This window comes from Chlamydomonas reinhardtii, chromosome 9 (genome assembly GCF_000002595.2).
Source record: "Chlamydomonas reinhardtii strain CC-503 cw92 mt+ chromosome 9, whole genome shotgun sequence".
NCBI lineage: Eukaryota > Viridiplantae > Chlorophyta > Chlorophyceae > Chlamydomonadales > Chlamydomonadaceae > Chlamydomonas > Chlamydomonas reinhardtii.
Window position 1 is genome coordinate 6,560,642 of NC_057012.1, and position 14,120 is coordinate 6,574,761.

General features: G+C 62.7%; 4 protein-coding genes across 4 annotated transcripts in view; 1 reads left to right on the top strand and 3 right to left on the bottom strand.

The window, feature by feature from the left end:
* CHLRE_09g408051v5 (uncharacterized protein) overlaps positions 1 to 4,568 on the top strand; it is a 6,352-nt gene extending 1,784 nt beyond the window's left edge. The window contains exons 3-9 of the mRNA XM_043066215.1: positions 29 to 76; positions 504 to 566; positions 810 to 900; positions 1,869 to 1,969; positions 2,550 to 2,627; positions 3,190 to 3,471; positions 3,792 to 4,568. Coding sequence (XP_042921511.1) covers positions 29 to 76; positions 504 to 566; positions 810 to 900; positions 1,869 to 1,969; positions 2,550 to 2,627; positions 3,190 to 3,471; positions 3,792 to 4,325 — 1,197 coding nt within the window. The 3' untranslated portion in view covers positions 4,326 to 4,568. The remainder of the gene's footprint in view (positions 1 to 28; positions 77 to 503; positions 567 to 809; positions 901 to 1,868; positions 1,970 to 2,549; positions 2,628 to 3,189; positions 3,472 to 3,791) is intronic.
* Positions 4,569 to 4,773: 205 nt separating this feature from the next.
* On the bottom strand, positions 4,774 to 8,936 carry CHLRE_09g408100v5 (uncharacterized protein). The gene is made up of 7 exons (XM_043066216.1): positions 8,705 to 8,936; positions 8,103 to 8,237; positions 7,608 to 7,717; positions 7,300 to 7,360; positions 6,981 to 7,047; positions 6,119 to 6,542; positions 4,774 to 5,553 (listed from the first exon to the last, which is right to left on the bottom strand). Exons 1-7 carry the CDS (start codon positions 8,843 to 8,845, stop codon positions 5,418 to 5,420), a joined length of 1,074 nt encoding a protein of 357 aa, XP_042921512.1. The 5' UTR covers positions 8,846 to 8,936; the 3' UTR covers positions 4,774 to 5,417.
* Positions 8,937 to 9,546: 610 nt separating this feature from the next.
* On the bottom strand, positions 9,547 to 11,176 carry CHLRE_09g408150v5 (uncharacterized protein). Its single transcript, XM_001696716.2, has 2 exons — positions 10,904 to 11,176; positions 9,547 to 10,766 (listed from the first exon to the last, which is right to left on the bottom strand). Exons 1-2 carry the CDS (start codon positions 10,930 to 10,932, stop codon positions 10,112 to 10,114), a joined length of 684 nt encoding a protein of 227 aa, XP_001696768.1. The 5' UTR covers positions 10,933 to 11,176; the 3' UTR covers positions 9,547 to 10,111.
* Positions 11,177 to 11,516: 340 nt separating this feature from the next.
* Positions 11,517 to 14,078, bottom strand: CHLRE_09g408200v5 (uncharacterized protein). The gene is made up of 5 exons (XM_001696717.2): positions 13,900 to 14,078; positions 13,776 to 13,827; positions 13,325 to 13,387; positions 12,901 to 13,198; positions 11,517 to 12,747 (listed from the first exon to the last, which is right to left on the bottom strand). The coding sequence occupies exons 1-5, from the start codon at positions 13,963 to 13,965 to the stop codon at positions 12,624 to 12,626; spliced, it is 603 nt and encodes a 200-aa protein (XP_001696769.1). The 5' UTR covers positions 13,966 to 14,078; the 3' UTR covers positions 11,517 to 12,623.
* Between the last annotated feature and the right edge of the window lie 42 nt (positions 14,079 to 14,120).

Sequence of the window (14,120 nt, forward strand, 5' to 3'; positions counted from 1 at the left end):
CCTGCTGCTGCTGGACCTGTGGGGTCAGTTGGCGCCGGCGGTGGAGTTCCTGAGGACGGAGCTAATGTTGGATGCGGTGAGGGGGGTGGGGGCTGGCTGGGTGGTGAGGGATGGGTGGGTGGGTGGGTGGGTGCGGGAGGAGGGGGGCTGGGTGGGTGGGTGGGTGGGTGGTGGGGCTACATGATAAATTTCGAAGAAGTGGAGTTGTAGCCTGTGGGGGGCCAGTGGGGCCCTCTGTGTGCACTTCAACAGCGCGAGGGAGGAGATGTGCGGATGACTGGTGGACCCTACCTGGTTGGGTGCGTATGTGGTAGCCGCATAGCCGCACAGGTGGTGGCGGTGTAGGAGTGCCAAACCCTGCCAGCCACGCCCATTCCCTCCACCACCTTCTTAACCCCCTTCCCCCATCGGTGACATCGCGCCTGCTATACTACTGCTCCTGGCTACGCCTTCACTGCTTAAATAATTACGAATGTCATCCCCACCCCCACCCCCACACACAGCCCGGCCTGAAGGCACTGCTGTGCCGCTGCCCGGGGGCCCTGTGTCTGGACCCCCCCACACAGGTATTGCGTGTCCCCCTCCCGTTAGGGTTTCCCGTGTGCTTTCCAACACAACTGATGCCGAAAGTGTTTCCCGCTGCCTGCGCAATCGCATTCGCGTCCGCATTTGTGTTCAACGTTTCCCTTCGTTGTGCTGTCACCACACACACACACACTGTCTTTGCGCAATGTTTTCCTTGTGTTCTTTAACACACACACACACACATACACATACACACACACACATACACACACATACACACACAGCTGGCGCCGCGGCTGGCGGCGCTGGCGGCGGCGGGCTTCAGTCGGGTCGAGGTGTGCAGCCTGGTGCGACACAACGCGGCACTGCTGATTGGTGCGTGAGGGGACGGGAAGGAGGGAGGGGGAAGGGCGAGGACAGGGGTAGTCAGCAACATGGGAAGCGCGAGAACCGAGCGGCGCCGCTATCACCACAAATACATGAATGAGACTTCCGACGACAGGGGCAGGGGTGGGCAGAGGCAGTCGGGATGGGCCGCTCCGCGTAGGGACCATTCCGCGCCCGCTCGAGGGCTCGACACCAAAACTGGCCAATCGCTAGCCTTGCATTTCCCTGTAATACTATTGACGTACACCACACTGTGCTCAAACACAGTCTGCACAGCCCTTTTGACGTTTGACCCGGTTAAAGCTCACAGCACAGATGGCCGCGCTTCCCTTTCTGGAGCCCTTTGAATACTGGATCGGCCCTGACGCTGTCCTGAAGCACGGAGAAGAACAGGATCCCGCAGCTGTCACGCCGATGCTGACGCTGATTGGCGATGTGCTAAAAGCACAGTCTGCGATATCCTGTGCGTCTCCGCGCTTCAGGACAGCGTCAGGGCCGATCCCGTACTCAAACGGCTCCAGGAAGGGCCGCGCGGCCATCTGTGCTGTGAGCTTTAACCGGGTCAAACGTCAAAAGGGCTTTGCAGACTGTGTTTGAGCACAGTATAGTGTACACCAGAAATCTTACAGGGACTTGCAAAGCCATTGGCAAGTTTTGGTGTAGGACCCATCCCTGTCATCTAGTCCCTATGGATGCCTCCAACCCGTGCATATCAGCCTCCTGCAGCGTTCACCAGATGCAACGTGCTAACAACCCCTCCACCACACCACACCATACCCAAACACACGAACCCACAAACACACAGGTGTCAAGCCGCTCCCTGTGTGCTACACCTCCAACCACCTCTAACCACGCACCGGCAACCACCTCTTAACCACTTCTTAACCACGCACCTCTTAACCACCTCTCAACCACCTCTTACCCGCCTCTTAACCACCTCTTAACCACCTCTACAGGCGATGTGCCGGGCACGCTGCAGTCGCGCCTGGGGTTCCTGACGGGCCACTGCGGCTTCAGCGGCCAGCAGGCGCGGCAGCTGGTGAGCGACTGCCCAGAGGTGAGGGCGCGGATGGGGGGGGGGGGGGTGTTCCATGCATGTTGAATAACTCGAGAAGACGTAGACTGCAGACTGCGGAGGAACAACCTCGTTACCGAAGACCGGGGGGGATTGTAAATACCAGCCCAAACTAAACCAACCAAGCTAAAACGGGGTGGAGGGGTGGGGTGGGGTGGGGTGGGGTGGGGTGGGGTGGGGTGGGGTGGGGTGGGGTGGGGTGGGGTGGGGTGGGGTGGGGTGGGGTGGGGTGGGGTGGGGTGGGGTGGGGTGGGGTGGGCTGGGCTGGGTCACGGGATGGGTGGTGAAGTTTGATGGGAAGGAGGCTAGGGGAGGGGGTGTTGTAAATACCAGCCCAGGGGGAGGGGAGGGGGAGGGGGAGGGAAATTGCAGGTATGGCTTGACACGCAGCTGTGCCCTTGCTCCCCTCCCGCCCACCTCCCCAACGGCACTTCCCTGAGATACCCTTCCTGGCCCCGCCGCCCCCGCTCCCCACCCCCGCCTGCTCCGCCGCCCCCGCCTCCATCCCCACCTCCGCCTCCATCATCACCACCTCCTGTCTGTGTCGCTGCCTCTCCTGCAGGTGCTGTCCCTGAGTGTGGCCAACCTGCGCCGCAAGTGGCGCTTCCTGGTGGAGCGAATGCACTGCGGCACACAGGCGGTGAGGAGGGGGTGAACGTTGAACCAGTCGGCGGTGAGGAAGGGGGGGGGTGTTAACTTTCAATCCCGTAAGGAAACAGTCAGTGAGGAAGGGGGGGCGGTGGGGGCGGGGCTTTGGGTGGGGCTGTGGGGCGGGGTAGCTGGGGCGCCAACGCTGGTGGGGCATGACGCCATGGGGGGGTTGAAGGAGGGCGGGGAAGGGGTGGGTGAGGTGTGTATGCGGGTTGGGTTGGGGATGTTGATGAAGTGGGGCGGGGGAGGGGGTTCAGTGTGTGGGGACGAGGCCTGAAACACAGCCCCACGACACGCACCTGTGACCCGACGGCACGACCGGCGCTTGGCCGGGCGTGCTTCGCCAGCTCCCATGCCAACATCCTTCTAACGTGAGCGTGTGCGTGCGCTTGCGTGGATAGCAGAATGTTGAGATGGAGCGTGCGGCGACACGCCCACACACGCAGCAACCCCACCCGCCGCCCCCCCCCCTGTAAGACGGTCGATGGTCTACCGTCTACCACTTCCTTAACTAATCATGAATGTAACCCCCCCGCCCGCCGCCTCCGTAGGTCCTGGCCTACCCTCGCTACTGGTCCAAGAGCCTGCTGCTCGACATCGGGCCGCGCTACAGCTACGTGCTGGAGCGGCAGCTACTGCCGCTGGCGGGTGCGCCCTGCACCCTGGCGGCGGCGGGGAGCGGCAGTAGCAGCGACGGCAGTAGCAGCAGCTACAGCTACAGCGGGAGCGGGAACGGCAGTGGCAGTGGGAGCAGTGGGAGTGGTGACAGTGGGAGTGGGAGCGGCGGCGCTATCGCATGTGGGCTGGAGGGCGCGTGCGAGTTGAATCTGCAGGTGCGTGTGGGGTGTGGGTGTGTGTGTGGGTGGGGGGGGGAGGGGAGGATCGTGGACATGTTGGTGGGGGCCTCTATGCATGTGTGTGGCCACGTTGCATGCCGTACAAGACATGGCTGTGTTTTGTGTGCGTGAGTGAGCATTGCGAAGGAGCTTACCAAGAGCTTACGACCGCTCGCCGACAGGATCCGAAGCTTTGTTAAATGTGGCACATCGCTGTCGAATACCTCACTACTGGGTGTTAGCTAGTCGTGAGCACCGTGCCCCTTCTATACCCACACCCCTGCCACCCCACCTCTACCACCCCCTCCCCGCCGCAGCTGTTGTTGGACTCAGACGACGTCTCATTCGTGGAGACCGTGTGGCGCGCGGCGGCCGGGGGAGGAGGGGCAGGGCCTGCAGGGGCTGGGTCCGGCGCCGCCTCGACATCAAGAGCGGGTGCCACAACGGCAGCGGCGGCGGCGGGGACAGCAGCAGCGGCGGCGGCGGCGGCGGCCAGGGGCGGTCGCGGTGGAGAGGCAGGGGCGGTCGCGGTGGAGATGTCGGCATGGGAGCTGGCAGCTGACTTTGGCGACCTGCCGGGCAGCTGGGCGGGGACTGCTGCTCTTGGTGTTGGTGGTGGTGCTGGCGGGGATGTCGCAGGGGGGAGAGGAGGGGCGCAGGAAGGGCAGGAGCAGCGGCAGGGGGAGGTGGAGGAGGTGGTGGAGGAGGCGGGGGCTGAGGCGCTGTGGGCGGGGCCGGGGCCGGATGACTATGAGCGCTTCCGGGCCGCGTGGCTGGAGACGGAGGGCGTGCGGTGGAGCGGCGTAAATGCGGTGGGGGTTGCGGGCGGCGGCGTGGCGGGCAGCTGGTGAGGGCGGCTGTCGTATACGGGATGGCTGCCGTACAGTGCCGTACTGTGGTGAGGTAGGAGAAAGGGAAAGAGGGAGGGGCCAAGGCTGCAAAGCGCGGCGGCGGGGCGGGCCGGACGGCACTCCCAGTCCCCTTTCGGTCCCCTAGCGGTCCTGAGTCCTGATAGTCCTGACCAGGAGGCAGTGCGTCGGATTTGTTACCAAATGGTGACGCCGGTAACGTGTTGTGAAACCAGGTGAAAGACACTGCCCGGCTGCTGCGTCCCGTGGGGCGTGGGGAGACTGCTGCCGATGTGGCGGGTCCCGGTAGGCGGACCGGACTGCAACCCCGAGTCCCCGAGACACACACACACACACACACACACACACACACACACACACACACGTAGCCATGCCCGGAGATGGTTCTCCATCATAGCATGGCCATGTCAGGGGTGCGCCACTGCGCCTGACCAGCCACCTGTTACATGTGTACCGCTTTCGTGCGGGGGCTGGAGTACGGGGTGGGTCTGATGAGTGACAAGCACGTGCGCAGCACTCGTTAACCGCAACCCCAAAGCCGTGCAGCGCTCTGCAAAGGGCGGGGCGTCCTGGCACTTCCAAACTGCCATGCCTAGCCGCCTGCCTGCTGCGCCCAACAGAACGGTATCTGCACAGCAACGTGATAAGTGATCAACCCCAAGTGAACAGCAACAGCACCCAAACACAGCACCCCCGCTGCACAGCCCGGGGTCTACCGCTGTCACGACCACAAACGGCGGCAAGGAGCGGACGCGCAAACGCATTTCAACAGAGCGCTTTGTTTTGCTAGCTACTCTACATAGCCGTACATACGCACATGCCGCAGCGTCCCACCCCGTAAATTTCACGTTACGCACACACACAGCATGTAACCCATGGACCAATGCTATCCATCACTTAAAGCCCCCGTCGTCACCCTGGCAGCTGCTGCGCCGCTGCGCGACTGTTCCCTGTGCCCCTACGCCAGTTCGCACATTACGCCTGCGCTGCTGCCGCTGCTGCCCTGCGCTGCTGCTGCCCTGCGCTGCTGCCGCTGCCCTGCGCTGCCAGCCTCTCTTCCCGTCACCTCCATCACTACGTCTCCTTCGCCGCCGCCGCCTCTGCCGCCGCCGCCACAGCCGCCGCCGCCGCCAGCGCCTTGCACTCCTTCTTGTGGCTGGGGAAGTCCCTGCGCTGGCAGTCCAGGCCGCAGTACCACACCGACTTGCACCTGAGGCGGAGGGAGGGAGTGGAGTGGAGTGGAGAGGAGTGGAGGGGAGTGGAGTGGAGTGGAGAGGAGTGGAGAGGAGTGGAGAGGAGTGGAGAGGAGTGGAGAGGAATGGAGAGGAGTGGAGTGGAGTGGAGAGGAGTGGAGTGGAGTGGAGAGGAATGGAGAGGAGTGGAGTGGAGTGGAGTGGAGAGGTGTGGAGAGAAGGAGGGAGAGCAGGAGGGAGGGACCGGTGGTGGGTTCGTGCAGCCCTCCCTCCCAACCTCGGCACACTCCCCCCAGCAAACCGCCTCGCAGGTGCGCCCTGCCCAACCCCGTGGTGGCAAGTGCGGCGGCGCACATGTCTGCACCCCTATGCCGCCTCGCCAGGCCACACACATACACACACATCCGCACTCGCCGCACACGCTCTTCACGCAACTGTACGCACTCCACACTGCCCCACAACCCCACTACCAGGCCAGGTACCTCGCCAGCCCCCACCGCCCCCACGCCCCCCACGGCCCCCACCGCCCCTACGCCCCCCACGGCCCCCACCGCCCCCACCAGCACCACCGCCGCCACTCACGCGGAGCACTTCTTGAGGCCGCACGCGATGCTGTTGGGCTTGCCGCAGCCACCGCACGTGCGCGCGTCCTTGCCCGCCACCTTGTCCAGCGGCCTCGTGCCAGCAGGCGACACATACACGCCCGCGCCGCCGCCACTGACGCCCGGTGCGGCGCCCGCGCTGCCGCCACTGATGCCCGGTGCAGCACCCATTGCGGCGCGCATCGCGGCGCCCATGGCGGCGCCCATGGCGGCACCCTGTGCTGCGCCCTTCGCGCCGCCCTGTGCGGCGTCCATGGCGGCGCGCATCGCGGCGCTCATAGCGGCGCCCATTTCGGCGGCACTCATGGCGGCGCCGCCCTTTCCACCGGGGCCAGGGGTGGGCGCGGCGCCGGGTGGGGCCGTGCCCCACATGGGGTGGTTGCGAGGGATGTCCATCATGGAGCCTGGGGTTGTGGGGGTGGGTGGGTGAGGGGCGGGGTTGGTGTTGGTATTGCGGGGAGGTTGTAAGTACCAGCCAAAGCTGAACTAGCGGAGGACAGGTAGAGGCGCCAGTTGCAAGCGATAATGCTCATGGGAGTGAAGGTGTGAGGTGCGGTATGGCGCGTGGTGCAGTGCGGTGTGTCGCGGGGTGTGGTGGCTGAGGCTGGGGTAGTCCATCCAATCTCAACTAAACCAAGACCCAGAACCAGCGCACAGAGCACGGAGGAGGTTTCGAACGGACTGCATGGGGTTGCAGCACGTGGGTGCAGCACCGACCCAGTGCAAGTGTAAGTGCAAGCGCAAATGTCGCCATGACACTCCCGACCGCCGCGCGCTTACATCAATGCCTACACCAGACATCGCCTTCGCCACATCATGCAAATGAGATACGAGCGACTCACGCGTGGCGTCGCGTTTGAGCGCGACCTTGTGCGCGTCCCGGTTCTGGAAGAATCGGAGCGTGTCCACCTGCATGTCCGCATGTGTGCACGTGTGCACGTGCATGAGCATGCGCATCTTGTGATATGTTGCGTGCTTCTGCATGGCGTGGATGCTTGGCTGTGCCAGGGGAACTATTGTGAACTCCTGTGGCCGATTGCCGGTACTGTACTGGCTCATGCCGTAACCGTCCTGCCAGAACCGTAAACCCTGAGTGCACCTCGCGGCTGCTCCTGTCGCAATCGCAATGCATTTAGCCGTGACGCAAACATCTTGCCTCACCAGCTCTTGCGGCGTGATGAGCGGGTGGTAGGGGAAGTCCATTTGCTCCAGCTTGCCGGTGCTGCAAGCAGGGAGCAGCGCGGGAGCATGGGCAGTCACACACCTTGTGATATGCACATGGACATACGCACATGGACACACACACACACACACACACACACACACGCACACACACACACACACACACACACACACACACACACACACACACACACACACACACACACACACACACACACACACACATATCCCTCCCCCTTGCATACACACGCCTAGAAATACACACATGCACGCGTTGCCGCCCTCACGTGAAGCTGGTCATCTTGGGCGGCTCCCCCCGCAGTAGCACGCACGGGCCCCGGATGACCTCCCAGTCAATCACGCCCTGCTTGCCGTCCAGGCCGTAGCAGCGGAACGCCTGTGGTTTGGGTGGGATGCGGAGAGGGCTCACCATATAAAAAGCGTTGGTAAATTGCTTCCTCGCTCCCTGACCCGGGCCGACATTGCACAACTCCGGGCAGCGAAATCATACATCTACAGTGACACCGCCACGCCTCCCCCCCAGCCGTGTCTTCCCTCTCCTCCCTCCGCGCGTGTGCCCTCACGCCGGATGCGAGGACCACATGTGCCCCAGCACATGGCCGGCATCTCCTGACGCACTTCTGTAAACCGCCGTTGCCCACACTCATCTGTCGCACCACACGACAGCGCACACGATGCAGAGATAACCCCGCCCGTTTGGCTTGGGTTAGTTTGGGTTGGTATCTACACCCCCATCCCCCCACCCCACACAGCCCACGTGCCTTGGACGCCGCCACGTTGACCGGCGAGCTCCGGTCGGCCGCGTCGAAGTAGATGTACAAGTCCTTGTACGGCGAGTCCTTCGAGTAGCCGAACAGGCCGCGCGGGTCGCGCCAGCCGCGGCGCTTCAGCTCCGCCTATGTGGCATGGCACACGTGGGGTTTGGGGATGCGGGGATGTGGGTTCGGGTGAGGGTGTGTGGGTGTGTGGGTTTGAGAGGGTTTTGGGGGCTGGCGCTTGGAGCAACGTGCAGCAACCTGGCCGGCCGGCTTTTGGTTTGGGGTTTGGGGGGTTTGGGGAGGGTGGAGGATGTGAGGCAACGATGTGCAGGTTGCGGCGTCAGCTCCACATGTGTCCTGGCCCGCCACAGCCATGGTAGTACAAGCAAGCCGGGATGCCAGGCTCGGAGGACTGAATGGCCCCAGGTAAAAACAGCGGGCACTGGCGGACGAGACGCTGCCCAAGGCCAAGGCTGGGTTGGCAGCACCAAGTGCTGGGCTGGGCTAGCCAGCGCCCTGCACCGACCTTTCAGCCTTGCGCACACATACGACGCCGCAACCTCCACTTTCCAATATAAGGTTACATATGTCACTCGCAACTTTACCTTTTCAAGCGCCTCGTTATCGCCCGGCGGAAGAGTCGTTGGGCTAATCGCTTTTAGCAGCGCCTCTGCATCCCAGCCATCGCCCTCCGTGACTGGTTTAAGCTCAACATACCGATGGCCTTGAAGTGCAGAGGCTGCCATCGCCGTTCTACCACAGCAGTTTGCGTATCAATTCTCGAGATCGATTTTGAAACTGTCTCAAAGTGGGGCGGGCAGTGCAATTACAGTAAGGTATGGGTGATGATTCGTTTTTTTATGGATAAGCTAGGAGGACCAAGGCTGCTCAGTGCAAACCGCCCAAACCGTGCCATGCGGCCGAGCACCCGGATACCCGGCCCTGGCGTGCTCTGTCATATACGCCAGTTGAAGAGCCATTTCTACTGAATGAAAGCTGTCTTGCATTCAGGGCCTTAAGCCTTAAGGGCTCTGCTGTGGGCGCAGGTGGTGGGGAGGCTTCGTCCGTACGTCGTGAATCAAATCGACTTCCTCAAGCACGCGCGTGCTTGGCCCTGCACCACAACCTCATGTGCGGTGTCGGGAGGTGTATTTCCGCTGCTGTACGGTGAGCCGATGACGTTCAGACTCTGGTGTGTAAGTGTGTTGTAATTGGCAGTGGCTTGGGTTTGACAGTGCGCATCCCTGGCGCAGCTTATGATCGTGGACGTGCTGATCACCAGAGTGCTGCATACCGTAGCCTTGAGGAGGTGCACCCGCTTTTAGCCGCTCAGCCGGATTCAGAGGAGATTCCTTTCCTTTGCTCAGTCACAAGCCCTTCATCTTGTATTCCTCTCTCATCCGGCCAGGGGTGCATCCGGCATCAGGGGGCTGCATCCGTACCCTTCCCAATTGTCCAGTTACACGTTTGCAAGTTGGCAAGTGTCGCGTATGGTACATCTTTCCTTTACATCGTGCCTCTGCATGCCACTGTTTGCTTTCTGGACCGCCCTTCCAGTTTCCCGTCGCCGCCGCCCAGCTAAGTAGCCTGTCTCATTCAGCTGTCCGGCCTCAATGCCTTGACCTGTCGCGTAAGGTACACAACTGGCCTCGCCTGGACGCCACCACTCCCAGTCCGAACCAGGCCAGGCCAGTCACTGCATGACCACCCCCATGCGCATATGCGACCGCACCGTCTGTGTACTGTACCCCACACGGCACACGCCCGTGCTCCTTCCGCGAGCCCATAGGCACCGCGTCTGTATGCCGCTGCAGCCCACGGCGACAGCCTCGCCACACCCCCACCTGCCGTTCCCACCCTTACGCGCTCCCATGGGAGCCCACAACGGCTGCGTTGCCACAGCCTTACCGGCCCCGAGCGTCCGCACAGGCCCCACGGCATCCCGCGCCCCGCGCAGGCCGCACGCCACGCCTTCAATCCCGCCGACATGCCCAGCAGCTGCCGCCTACCGCCTATCGGCCCTGCGGTTGTCCGGCTGCCCCGCCCCCTGCTGCGTACACGCCGGGCTGCTCCAGCTCCAGCACCCTCAGCACCAGCATATCCACCATCAGGTTCAGTTTCAGGTCCTGGAAGTTCCACTTCTCGCGCCACTCCTGCGCCTGCCGCTGCTCCTGCAGCAGCTGCGTCTTGATGGTCTGGTAGTCCTGCATCTGGGCCTGCATCAGCTGCATCTGGTGCTGCAGGTTCTTGATCTGCATGTCATCCGTCGCGGCGCGCGGCATGTCCACGGGCCCCAACCCAGGCGGCCCCATGCCTGGTGGCGGCGGCGGCACGTTGCCGCCGCGGCCGGGGCTGGCGTTGCGTGTCGGAGCAAAGCTGAGGAGGGCTTTGAGCTTCGAGGCTGGGGAGGAGGAAGCGGGCGCCGGGGGTGGGGGCAGGGGCGGCGGCATCATGCCGGGGTCGTACTGCTCGCCCGGGTAGCCGGTTGGGTATGGCTGTGGGGACTGGTCCCGGTGTCTACGGCTGCCAAAGAGGTTTTTGAAGAAGCCGCCGCCGCCGCTCTCTCGCCGCCCATGGTGCCGCCCAGGGCTGAGGTTCCCCGCTGCGGACTGGGAGTCGTGGGAGCCCCGGACCGACTGTGACGTCCGCCGCTCATCCCTTCGCGACCTGTTACGAGGGTTGATTCGTCAAACAATGAGGAAGAAACTACATGGTGGGAATCCTTGCGCTGCACTACCAAGCGCAAGCTGGTGCCAGCTGAACAGCCGAATGGAACCCGCAACTCAAACAGTCGGCAGCCTCACCGACTTGCGCTTCGGGCTCTTTCACGCATCTGCTATGTTGGCCTCAAAGAAGGCCGGGGTTGGCGTGCGTTGCGCGTCGCTGACAGCAAACCAGAACGTTGACTAGCGCTTCGCTAACAGTTGGCAACAGAGTAATGCTTGCTATGGCCAGTACAAACTATACAGGCCAACACAAGCTTTGAACAAGCTGGAGAGCCAAAAGAAATGCAACGGCAAAGTCCGAGCTGTGAACACGCTGTACCGAACGTAGTGACTGTGCTTGAGTTGAGTGCGTATGGGTTCGCCATATGCATGCAGTGTACTTGATTTTGTTGCGAGCTGTGACGGGAGCCATCGGCACGCTCGGCAGGCCCCTTAGACTTTCCCTGCGACCATCGGTCCACCTGCGCCCGTTCCACGCCGGTTCGCACACTCTCGTGCGCCCGTGCCCTGATCTCATTCTTCCAAGCCTTGCTATTGTTCGGCTGTCCTTCGACAAAGATGGAGCTGCTGTTTGTTTCTACGTGTGCAAGGGAACCGCTGTACAGTCCATACTGCACCAGGTGGCGTACCGGCACGACGCTCCTCAGGGCTCGCTGACCCCCCCGTCCAGGCGCAAAGACACAACAGTAGGTATAAGGCATCGTTACAAGTTGTAGCTTGCGACTCAAACAGCCGCGGGCTCCGCATGAAGACGCAATCCACGCCAGTCGCAGCACCCCTCTATGGCGGTGCCCCACTGCCCGCAAACCTACTGACACGACCCAGCACCGCACGCATCACACGCCCGACCCAGCTGCACTGCCTCGCCAGTCCTCACCTGTTCGTACCGGGCCGCCTCCGCCGACACGTCCGTCGCATCCACGAACTGGAGGCAGGGCGAAGCGCCACCCATGGCACAGCCGCACTACCCGAAGCCGACGCAGACGCCACACAACTTCACATGGCGTCGTCATCTCGATCATTGCAGCCACGTCGGTTCCCGCGCAGGCAGCCACCATCACTTAGGAGAGTAGGAAGAAGCCCCCAAGCATGCCGAGACGAACGGACGGAAGACTCAGACGACACAGACGAGACGCGGCAGTAGCAGCAGTCGCGGGCCAACGAAGCAGTAGCACGGGGCAGTAGCAGCGGATGCAGGCGCAGCAGTGGCAGCAGACGTGGGTGGTGGGTGCGAAGCGATGCGGGCGGGAGTGACGCGCACGGCAGAGGCCCCTGTGAGAAAAGGGGCGCGTGCAGGCGTGCTCCTTAGTGCCCATCAGGACTTCAGGCCGAATCAAGCACGAATCAACCTCCGACCACATTTGGTGATACTTATGGTCCGACTACCATCTCCGAACAAACAAACAGTGCCGCGCACATCATATAGCGGGCCGATCAAGGCCAGCCACAAACCATCATACACAAACAAGTCCGCGCTGTTACCAGGCACATCCCGTAAAACGCATTCAAGAGCGCGCGTTGAACCATACCAGCCATTCACAAGCAGGCCGGGGCATTTGCTCATGGCCCCACGACACGTGAATGCCAAGACACAAGCAAACACACACGCACACTAAGCAGGCACGCGCACGACACGCCCAGGCGACCGGGCACACAGCGCCGACAAAATGAAGCTGCAGTCCATCAAGCTGCGCATGTAGTCGTGCCAGCGCCCCCGTCAAGCCGCCCAGTCCGTCGCTGCAGTGCTGTGGTATCCGTTGCCTGCTGCGCTCCTCCAGGCCTGCATGAGACAGGAGGCTCAATCCCGGTCGCGGCTGCGGCTGCGCTCGCGGTCACGGCCAGCGTCCCGAGGAGCGTCACGGCCAGCGTCCCGCGGAGCATCACGGCCGGAGTCCCGCGGAGCGTCCCGGTCACGGCGGGGGCTGCAGATCGCAAGAAAAACAAAGCGGTTGCATCAGTAAAGGTACATCACGCCATAACTATGTAGCTTCACGCCGAGGCCCGCGGAAATGTACGTCTGGGACACCGTTAGCCTAGTCGAGTGCAGTGCATCCCACCATACATGCACGGCGCACCTGGGAGACCGGCGGCGGTCGTAGGAGGGGCTGCGGCTGCGGCGGGGCGGGCTCCGGGAGCGGCTGCGGCCGCGGACGGGCGGAGGCGGGCCGCCGCGCAGGCTGGCAGGGCCACCGCGCATGTTGCGGCAGTCGCGGGCAATGTGCCCAATCTCGCCGCACTCGTAGCAGCGCATCTCACGGCCACCGGGGCCGCCTGGGCCGCCGCCGCCGCCAAAGCCACCGCCACCTCCGCCACCGCGAGCGGGCGGGCCGCGGTCAGCGCGGCGCGAGAACTCCACGCGCCAGCCTTGGAAGCCTGGAGTCCCAGAAGACGGAGTGTGCGCGTGTGCGTCAAGGTGCCGGCGTCGGTATCGGTTCTATCTTGTATGTTACCAGTCGGTGGCGACGCGGCATCCCCCGCCAAGTCACCGCAGGCTCTCACCGTCTAGCTTGCGGACGGCGTCGGCAGCGTCCCGGTCATCCTCCATCTCCATAAAAGCAAAGCCTGCGGGCCCGGATGACTAACAAAGTCAATCATGTATGACAGGCGGTAATAAATAAAGCACCATGCAAGCAGAAAGCGCGCTTGCTGGCCTGTAGTGCATGCTGAAGCGAGGTGTTCCGGCTCAGGCACTAAAAGGTCCGCAACACATCCTGGATAACATACACGCAGTGTGTGATTTTATATTTATGTCAGGAATGGCCTGAAGGGAAGCTCTATGGCTTAACCCGGCCGCCGGCCTTTTCAGCAGCTAGACGCACAGATTTCAGCGAGACTGGGATAAACCTTCTCGCTCAGACAGAAGGGCCACACACGACCAGCGCAGAACGCCCTTTTGGCTCGGTGGTCGCACCCTTCCCGCCACGACCCCCCGCCCGCGCCGCTTGCTCACCAGGAGGCTTGCGAGCCACCCAAATGGTGCGAACGCGACCAAAGCGCTCGAACTGTGGGGCACAAAGGAGAGGAAGGTTGGTCAAACAAACAGTCCCGGGCCATGATGCCGAAAGAAACCTCACCTCGTCGCGGACATCCCGCTCCGCAATGTCAGCGGGCAGGTTGCCGATGTAAATCCGGCTGCCCATGATTGCTGGGCGCAAATGCGCTTGTCGACTGAACTAGGTCGCGATCTCTGTCCTTACAGTCCTCTCAGTCTTCGCTTCTTATGTCACAGAGGTCGGTGCGTGAGATGTGTATGAGCGGAATGGTCCTGATGGAGTTTGGCTGACAAATGTTTGAG